At 37.6% G+C, this 11,251-nt stretch overlaps 1 protein-coding gene across 1 annotated transcript; it reads right to left on the reverse strand.

Moving 5' to 3' along the window:
- Positions 1-4,490: 4,490 nt before the first annotated feature.
- On the reverse strand, positions 4,491-5,606 carry LOC126816661 (uncharacterized). The gene has a single exon (XM_050543376.1). It carries the CDS (start codon positions 5,511-5,513, stop codon positions 4,569-4,571), a length of 945 nt encoding a protein of 314 aa, XP_050399333.1. The 5' UTR covers positions 5,514-5,606; the 3' UTR covers positions 4,491-4,568.
- Between the last annotated feature and the right edge of the window lie 5,645 nt (positions 5,607-11,251).

Genomic DNA, 11,251 nt, shown 5'->3' on the forward strand with positions numbered 1-11,251 from the left:
TAGTGTCGCTTCCCGGGCAAAATTTCCCTCATAGCACATTGTATGGCCTATGCCCGTCTCCATTATCCCAGTCGGAGCAGAGCAGTATGACGTTAAACCATCAGTTGGAATAGAGCACCCGCGAGATCAAAAAGATTAATAACAAAATGGATACAAAAGACCTAGTCTCGATTGTCAAGTATCTTTGCTACGATAATCAACTATTTTCGCGTCATCTTGTCAAACCTTCAAACACTCATAACTCAGTAATTGAAAGAAATTGTCAACATATTAAGTTTTCACTATCTATCTTGGAAGTGTTATAGGAAAAACTTCAGCTCTTTATTCGGATGAGACGAAAACCCGAGGTCCCGTGTATAAAATTTGAATGCACGTAAAAGATCCCTTGGCAGTTGGAATTCGATATAGCACACTGTATGGCGTATGCCCGTCTTCATTAGCCCAGTATAGGAGCAGAACAGTAGGACGTTAAACCCCATTTCATTTCATTTCATTTCTTTATTTAATTCTTATATAATACATCTTTAAGAAGCATTTTACATATATTAGGAACATTTTTCACGTAACAATCGCATCTGCTGAATGTATATGTTTCAAAACGAATAAATAGTAAAACGGAGGTAGCCAGGTAAAAATAAAATGAACGAAATGCAAATCTACCTTTAGTTGGATTGTTCATAAGGTTAAACTCTGATTTTGGGATAATCAACACTTTCCATGTTATTCTAGGTTTATAGCAGCTAAATCTATATATATATTTGTGACTGTCGTTTGTCTGTCTGTCTGTCTGGTCGGGGTTGGCGGCTACACTAGGTCTGCCCCGAGTCTGAAATTTGGAGTATAGGGTAAGCTCGGACCGGGGAGTAACATAGGCCAGGTGGCGTTAGTCTACCACTTCCGGTTTCGGAGTTATGACCCCCGAGCGAAGCCGGTCTGTTCGGGGTTGGCGGCTACACTAGGTCTGCCCCGAGTCTGAAATTTGGGGTATAGGGGTATCTCGGACCGGGGAGTAGCATAGGCCAGGTGGCGTTAGTCTACCACTTCCGGTTTCGGAGTTATGACCCCCGAGCGAAGTCTGTCTGTTCGGGGTTGGCGGCTACATCGGCCCCGAGTCTGAAATTTGGGGTATAGGGGTAGCTCGGACCGGGGAGTAACATAGGCCAGGGGGCGTTAGTCTACCACTTACGGTTTCGGAGTTATGACCCCCGAGCGAAGCCGGGTATCCTGCTAGCCGCTAATATTTGGAACCTAGAAATTGACATAAATGTTAAATTCCGATGTAGGGAGAATCAACTCTTTCCATGGTTTTCTTGGTTTAAATTATGTATAATATCCATTCACAAATCAACACATCTAAAATATAGTTGAGTATATATCATCCGCGGTATCCCCAGTGGTCCCATTCCGTACCGCTCCACTAACCCCTGAATACACGTATTCAAATACTCTCCCCTTGATGATTGTGCTATTTTTATTGACCAATCAAAAATATTGTTAAATACATAAGAACTGACTTTTTGTGTGCATGTCACATCTTTTATATTAAATTTCTTGCAAACGTTTTCATAATCGAGCGAACAATCAGCCATATTGTTGTAAACGTAAACAATAGGGCTATAAGACTGGTTCGTAAACTGTTTTTTTGATTAGTTCGTAAAATCAAGCTACGATCAATGGCAGATAATTTGAATACACGAATAGCCCATGCATAAACCCACGGTGTAGTGGAGTAGAACGGAATAAGACCACAACACATGCCGAGGATGAGTACATATGAGCGTAAACCGGGGGGGGGGGGGCTACTTCCTGTCACAATATCGTACGATGAAACTCACACTTTCCGTAAATTGACTGATCTATAAGTCCTGTTTGATTTGAACCGGCAGTTGAACATGAAATTGGTTATATCTCAATTAGTTTTATCTATTTAACGAAGAATGAAATGAAAATAAAGTGCAATGGGGTTTAACGTCCTAATTTTCTGCACCGACTGGGCTAATGAAAACAGGCATATGCCATACAGTCTGATATGAGTGCTATGGCCAACTCTTAATTCGATGTCAAACTGTCAAGTGTTCTTTTAATTACACGCTAACGTGTAGACGTACCAAGATTTTTCGTCCCATCCACACGACTAGACACTGTACTTACCAGGCCCCGTCCTGCACCACCCCTGCCTGATAATCCCAAGGAACCTGCTCGGCCAACTCTGGGAGCGAACCAGAGACCACTGAGTCACCCCACCTCACCAACGTGCTTGTAAACACAATAACAGGCCATTCCGTCAAACATATCCTTGATATAAGTTTAGCACATGGTGTGCCTTTAAGGTAAAACTGTGACGTGTATCGAGAAGGCTTTTACACAGCCATTGTGTCAATATCTAACGACATAATTTCATAAAATTTAGTATTGTTACCACGCGCCGTTAATTTAACACTGTTCATGGAATATAATATACCCTGTTTAATGTCAGCTATACAAGTACCTACCGGTATATAATCATATTAACGTTACGAAATAACGGCGTGATAATAATGTACAGCTCTTTCAGCCTTACGTCAAGGGAAAGGTCCTTTCTTTTTAGCGGGATGTTACTTATCTAAGCTTTTTAACACTTTATGTTAAGTAATTATTAATCTTAATTTAATTCGGATTACACATTGGTATTGATGCCCGGTCACCTGTACATTGTTTACTCTAAAGGAGTTTGGTTTATAACACCTTCCAATTTTGGAAGTTCACGTGCAGTATATGTCTACTTGAGACGTCAGAGCATACCACGTGCATGGTTTACATGGGAAGAAGTAACACAAACAACTAGTCCTAGCAGAATTGGTGCCTTTTACGCCACTCGGCAAACCCCAGCAGATTCCAGTACCCTACATATAGCCTCGGCCATTGAAACCACTTTCAAGTTTCTGGATTACCAACGGCGTTGCCCATGACGACGCCTTTGAAGAATGTTTTATCATACAAAGATTTCAAAGTCTGAAGTTGTTTTTCTTCCAAGTTTATCTGATTTTCTTTAGACAATGACAAGTTTGCACTGAAAATTCTACACACTCTTCGAACGACGCAAATGTGAGAACTATTTTCTAAAAGCGACAAGTTTTCCCAATAAGTAAACCCCTGCCGCATCGCAATTTCATGTATAGGCGTAGGTACATATCAATTACCGTCATACAGCTGAGGCTAGATGTAGGGTACTGGAATCTGTCGAGGTTTGCCGAGTGCCTTTTACGCCTGGGCGTACGATTTTATGTACCCATTTACACTAAATAGGAAATATTATTTATCCATATATACTTACAACACTTTTAATTTTTTCTTAATAATTTTAAAAGGTTTTAGAATTCAATTTGCAGAAGTAAAAAAGTCAATAATGGGAGTTAATTAACTCGCACCGATGTCATCCCTTTCAGTGATGAAATAATTTCAAAAAGTTTTAGAATTTAATTTGCAGAAGCAAAAAAGTCAATATTGGGAGCTAATTAACTCGCATCGATGTCATTCCTTTCAGTTATCGTAGCGGCAAAGCGAATATTTACTGCTGCTCATTAAATATTCATTCAGGGGTAGAGCAAAATGAAATGAAATAAAATGGAGTTTAACGTCCTACTGTTCTGCTCCTAACCTGGGCTAATGAAGACGGGCATACGCCATACAGTGTGCTATGAGGGAAATTTTGCCCGGACAGCGGCACTACGGCCTACTCTTATATCGAATTCCAACTGCCAAGGGATCTTTTACGTGCACGCCAATGTGTACACGGGACCTCGGTTTTTCGTCCCATCCGAACGACTAGACAGCTTTCCTTGTCAGCCCCTCCGTCCTGCATCACTGACAAGGTAGAACCACGCCGGAAAATCTGGATGAACTTTCTCGGCCAATGCAGGGACAGGGGTAGAGCGAAAAGGGCGCTTCACCTAGCGGTGCCCTTGGATATAACTTTTTTCGGGAGCGGAACATTTCAAAAGAACAAAAAAACAAAGTATTAATAATAAATAAGCATGCCTATACACATAAAATCTCCACGTGACGGATCAAAGAAACGGTGTCATCTTAGCTGTTAACGGTCCATGGGGTTGTGTATGTGGTGTGATTAGCACTGCATGTCTGCTTCTTTTCAAATTCACATTTGCCACTGTCAAACTATGGGTAAACATTCATTTATGTTTGTAAGATATGTCAATAGAAATGCTCATAGAAGTAACATTGGCTGAATCGTTTCTCGACAATCATATGATAACACCCCCCCCCCCCCACTCCCGCCTCAAACACACAAGCAATAATTATATAGTTTTTCCGGAAATGCAACAAAGTTGTATGTAAATACTTAAGAAAGAATAATACAAAAAAGTGTATTGCAAGCATTGCACAAAGTTTTTTTACATCACAAATCAGAAACAATCTTCAAACCTTTACAATAGGATGATAATCAACAAATGGATACATTTACAGTGAAATATGGAAGGGTGTGACTGTTTGATGTCCTTATTACTTAAATCGTTGTAATATTTCAAGTCCCTTTGGAATTTTTCCTTCTTAAAAGTGAGTCAGCCTATTTATCCACAAACAGACAAAAAGAAATCGAATTCGGACATCTCCTCCTTGTGATGTAACCATTCCCATATTGTTTGATTTTCCTCGTCGGATAAAAAGGTGGATTTTAACATGGATGGAATTTGAATTTTAGGAGGGGTGGCATTTTTCAATTTTTGATAAGTTTTAAACGTTCTTTGCTCAAGTTTTAGTTTTTCTAATTTTGCATTCAAAGATGCAGAATGATCGGCTTCTTTGAAAACTGATCTTTTGCGATACATTTGGTTGCTCTTTGCTTCTGTTATTGTTGACTGGGTTTCTAAACCACCCTCCGGACTGTGGTTGTCTTCTACAGCGTCGTCATATTCATCATCATTTTCCTTTAATGATGTAATAATTTTTTCTACTTCCTCTCGCATCTCTATGGCTTCCGGTGGTTCTTTGGCCTTAACTGTGACGTAAAGACCCGATCTCTGACGCGATTTACTGCAATCTAATCCCATTCGTCTTTTAGCGGCAGCTTGTCGTGGGGCAGATCGTCCGTACAGCTTTCTGACTTCTTCCGAATGTGCATTAAGATTCGACGGCAATGCACTGAGATATTTTTCAGATAATTTCGTGTCTACGCTGTGTCGAAAAAGTTGCACTTTAGTAGAGGGTTGTGATTTAGCGTTATCAAACAAAAATCGATCATAACTTCGATTAGTTTCACCATACATGTGTCGTAAATCTGGACGGAAATTATTACTGACCGAATCCAGGGGAAGTAAATAACTGATACCATGGCTGACTTTATTTCTCGTAATGGCGTCCTTAACCTGTGTTAAGGGCGGTAGATCGGGCCAATCGTATTCTACGTGCTCTATTTCATACGAATCACTTCTGCGAGTATCGCTGCTTCTGGTTATCCTCGTTGTCGGAGTTCTAAGTTTGGCTGGACTCATTTTCATAAAAGAAGCAGCCGCCATGTTTGCAAGCTATGTCTTTTGATTACTGTTCCTCGTTTGTTGATATCTACGTCAAACAAGATTCGCTCATTTGTTCAACAATTTCATTCATTAGATGAACATAATACTCCTATCCAATTACAAATCGATAGCCTGAAAAGATATAAAATATTAGCATATAAAGTCAGTTTATTTACATATACATAGGCTATTTGATACAAAATCCTCATTCTGTGTTATTTAAAAGAACAAATATAAGCTTGTTATTTGAATGGGTTTGTGTGGCCGAGTGACCTAACGCCTGCGCTTTAGTTCAAAAGAATTTTGCTGAAATAGCATGTTCTGCTTTTCTTTATTCAATTCCAAACTTGGTCTTGGGTGATCGAATGATTTAACGTGTGCGCTTTAAATCATAAGGTCTATCATTGATCCAAGTGGTGTGGTTTCGAACAAAAGCTAGTACGTGGCAAGGAGTAGGGTCGCCGGGCCAAATGTCGTGGTTTTTCGACGAGTCGACCCCGCGCCACCCCTCCCCCACTGCCAAAGACCCCTACGCGCAAGCCTCTTTCTCTCTCTCTCTCTCTCTCTCTTTATTTGAGCTCTATATTTGAAGGCGGAGTGTGTGTTTTTTCTGTTTTTAATGTGCAAACATTACTCCTACGTACATGAGTGTTTTATCAAACATAATAACTTTTCTAAGGCGATCTAAATGCATTCTAGATTGTAAAAAAACAAATCTATATATTTTCTAGTGACGATAATATTCTATGTTATTTCATCTAGTCGATAAGGGTGACGATGACAACTAAACGACTTAATGTAAGTGGATTATGTTAGCATGGTATTACGTATTGAATATAAGTACTTATAGCTAACATGACAGCATATATATATGTATTGGTAAATATTACTCTAAACAACCAACGCTTGTTAATCCACTAAACAACGACTCACTAATACTCTCAGACTGTCTTAAAAGTGTGATATAACAGTACAATGACCATGATGTGTAACAAAATACAACAGACACGTGTGTGTTGGTGTGTGTATTTCACAGTGTTTTAGAACACCGAATAACACTTCTCATCTCTTTTGACTGCTTAATAACATAAGCTGTGTTCTTATCTTGTGATACGCGGAGAGCTAAATGTGCCTTGAGCATTAACTTTAATGGACCTGTGCGCAATATAAGAACTCACTATTATTTTTTATTTACTAATTATAAAAATAAAGTATTTATTTTATACGTTTTAGACATAAAGAATGTTTGACGTATATTTCGTAGTCTCAGACTTAACCACCATCGAAAGTAATTCGTAAAGAAAAGCAGCTATGCAGTGGTTGTGTTGCTGGGACTATAGGGAATGTCTCCGTTCGAATCTTAGCGAGAACCTTCGGCAGTTTGCAAGCCCCTTTCTCTTTATTCAGTGGTGACCCCGGATGTTCGGCTGATACAAATGTAATACAACAATGTTCCCTTTTAAAACAAATCCATACTACAGTAATTTTCCTTTTTTTTAAAACCAAATCCGTAATAAAGTAAAGTTTCCTTTTACAAAACAAATCCGTAATACAGTAATCTTCCTTTTAAAAAACAAATCCGTAATACAGTAATCTTCCTTTTAAAAAAAACAAATCCGTAATACAATAATATTCTTCTTATAAAAAAACAAATCCGTAACACAGTAATATTTCTTCTAAAAACAAATCCGTAACACAGTAATATTTCTTTTAAAAAATCAAAACTGTGACACGGTATTGTTCCTTTTAAAAAGAAAAGTCCGTAGTGCAATAATGTTCCTTTTAAAAACGAATCTGTAATATTCCTTCTTAAAAACAAATCTGTAGTGCGTAATGCAGTAATATTCCTTTTACAAAACAAATCGACCATAATGTTTCTTTTGTAAATACTTTCTTTGGTCCTAAACATTTTTGTCATACAGCATTATGCACAATTTATCGATAATATTACGAACTATTTAGTAATTACGAACTTAAACTGTAATTATTATTTACCGGACAGTGATAGCAAGTTCAGGAGGATCACACTACACGCAAAATAAAACCGATAAGACAAACCTGCGGACATGACAAACTATACATTGTAAGAAATAAACAACAAATATCAAATCAATTGCATAAATCCGGTATATAACATGTAATGGTTCCAATGTATAACTCACCTTTACGACTATGTGAATAAACGTTTCTTATTTCCTAACTAAACAGCTTGTGTTCCAACGATCCTTGATATCCAAGTAAAGTGTTCTTAAGTATATTAAAAGGTTAAGATCAAGTCGAAGTTTGATCTTTAAATAAACAAAACTAAGCAGATATTGAAGTATATGTACATAGAGTCATATATGGGAAGTTCTATGTCTTGTCTAATGTACTTAATATGAAAATAACTCGATACGGCTTCGCGGAGATATAAATATATAAACTATAATTTGCTATGGGCAACCACTGTAAGATAATCCTTCCACGAGATTAACCCATTACTTATATCGACTGTTTTATTGTAGGTGTAAATTACCACCCTGTGAGTGTATGATCATGATAAGCCGAGACAATGATATATGGATTGAATTATGTATATTAATGGGATCATATTAATGTAGCTCAACTTGTGTTGTGATTATTGGTTTCAGAAATTAAATAGCTTCGACTGTATTGATTCGTGTGAAATCATCTTATACCATGGACGTTACAAGGACCGTCATCATGTGAGGAGGTGGGGGGGGAGAGAGTAGTGCTCCTGTATAGCTAACATATTCCAGTGAAATTTGTGGTGAAATACTGTACTGTTCTATGGTTTATTTCCAAATCTGGATAATATGACCTTCCTACAAGTCTTGCATATATATATAGCGATTAAAGCGTTTAAGGGAAACGAGATGAAATGACTCAGACATACACCATAATGTGTCCTATGTTTAGTTGTTCGGATGTGACAATAAACCGAGGTCACGTGTACACATTGTCACGTGTACGTATTATATTCCTTGACAGTAGGAATTCGATATAAGAGTAGGCTGTAATGCCGCTTTCCGGGAAAAATTTATATCATAGCACACTGTATGGCGTATGTCGTTTTCATTAGCCCAGTCGGAGCAGAACAGTTAAACCCCATTTCATTTCATTTCATTTCATATATGTAACTGAAAACAAAACAATATTTAGTATTATCAACATCTTGGTATATGTAGTTTGGGAGATTTTATTCATTTATTGTTTCATTCGACTGCAAGATTGGTATATTTGTAAATCTGGCACCAGAACAACACTATTAGTAAGTGCAGGAGGACCGCACTACACGTAAAACAAAATTCTACAAGATAAACCCGCGGACAAGACAGAAAATAGACATTGCACCAAATAAACAAATATCAAATCAAGTGAATGGATCCGGGGGGCAGCCGTGCCACTGTTCCCTTGAGGTCCTAAGCAAGTGCTATTTCGGTTAATGGTTAAGCCAGGGCTGCACACAGAACTGATTAGCCGAAGATCGACATTATGCGAACATAATAAGTAAACTTAGAATTTTGAGAAGTATTTATCATGCTTCCATTTAAAAAAATTGAAAATGTTTATTTGGTCTTTGTGTTTATGAAAGATGTAAAACGGGGTAGAACCTCATTATAAATTAGTATACTATTCTATAAGTATATTGATCTCTGAGGGCAGAATCTGGTTCTTATGAATTTCAAGCCGTTCTTGTTTGTTTGTTGTTTAATAGCCGAGTGTCCTTAATTAAATGCTATAACAGCCGTTATAGCAAATCACTTGCTTTTTGTTTTTACCAAATTGTAAACCACGCTGTCACTTTAAATTGTAGCCGCTTTATTATATACTGATTATCGGCAGTAAATAAATAAATCGTATAAATTTGAGTTGTTGATTTGCTACTATATTTTTTGCTATCAACCGAAAATCCATTATCATACTACACACGTAATCTCAACCTGTATATAATTATAAATAGAGAAATGGGGTTTAACGTCCACTTGACACAAACTAGGTCATTTCGGGACTAACATATGGTTTTAATTTTTTTATTTCAATAACTCGCTTGCGCGTAGGGGTCTTTAGCAGTGGGAGGGTACAACCGGGGATTCGAAACCACGCCAGTTGACTCAATGACAGGCCTTATCATACAGCGCGCACGTGCTAACCATTCGGCCATCCAACCTCCCAATTCACAATGAAAAACACGAATTAGAATTCAACATTGGTCCAATTTCAATCAATATTAATGTTGTTATCTTACCGTGAAAATATAGGGTCCTAATATCAAATATTTAAAACACAATTAACATTTTTAAAATCAGTACGCGACGTCGTGTACTCTATTGACGTAATGGTTTCGTGCACCATTTGTGCTGATCAAAGCGAAACGCAACCCATAAAAACATAACATAACAAAAATAACTTGATTCACAAACTACAAAATAATAATACAAAAGAAAAAACCCCTTGGCAGACTCAAACTACTATCGTTCAATTTAGACTGTTTGCGTATTTCACTGAACATAATTAAATGTAGTATACTGCTATTACATTAATATGTACTTTTAGACCCATTATCGTCTATTTTAAGGTCCAAACAATAGAGCTATACGTCCTTTACGGTCTCGTCAATCTATCTGGTCAAGTGGCTAGAAAAGTGCCTCAGCAGCATGTGCTTGTCAACACAAAACACGAAGTTCATGTACTATAATTTCCAATATAGCGCTCAACAGCATGCCACACTCGGCATTTTCTCTCAAAATGGAGAAACCCGAATGCAGGGTCGTGATTAGGTATATTCATTTAAAATGTTTTAAGCCAAAGCAAATTCATGATGACATGACACAAACATTAGGTGTGACAACTCTCCTTCGTAAATTACAGTCAAACAGTACTGAATTTACAAGCGGTCGGATCAGCATACACTGAAGACGAACCATGGTCTGGTCGCCCTTGTGATGCGAACATCCAAGATAAAGTTTGTTGAGGTTCTCTACACAACTGTTAGATATAGAGAATCTCCTACGAGTCTTTTTTGTAAGAGATTTTATTTATCACCCAATCCTTTCTTACAAGCACAAATAAATAAATAAATATAATTCTTTGGTATAGATTTCACTTTTACTGAACCTGATTACATTATGGCGTAGTGATACATCATTTTTGGACAGCAATTCAACCATTGCAAAGTCCTTTATATTGGCCCAGTGTTTCCATCAAGGTCAATTAAATAAAAATAGTTACTTTTAATAAAAAAAAACAGTTCTTTGAAAATAAAAAAAGTAGTTCATTTTCAACTGACCAATCAAATTGATGTAGATTATGAAAATTATCACAGAAGCGATATCTTCTGTAGAATGTATTATTGGGTTGATAAAGTTAATTACTGCACATAAGCAAAACAGCAGTGGAACGAATAATCCATGAACAATTCCACATCAACAACAACTGGTGTCTGTCCGTTGGGTGCCAAGAATGTTTACTGAGAAACGAAAACGTCAGAGATTCATGGTTAGTCAATAGCTTCTCAGGGACTATCAGAGAGATCTACGTGCTTTCGCTGGTCATACTGTTACTTTGGATGAAACCCGTGTTCATTACTTTGACCCAAAGGCCAAAACTCAAATATGCTGTCGAAGCACGTGGCGTCACCAACGGCCAAACCGTTCTAAAGTTACATGGACATGGCCTCCATTTTCTGGGACATCAAGGGCATAATCACGATAGATAGATAACCCAAATGGTGCATA

The sequence above is a fragment of the Patella vulgata genome, chromosome 3 (genome assembly GCF_932274485.2).
Source record: "Patella vulgata chromosome 3, xgPatVulg1.2, whole genome shotgun sequence".
Lineage (NCBI taxonomy): Eukaryota > Metazoa > Mollusca > Gastropoda > Patellidae > Patella > Patella vulgata.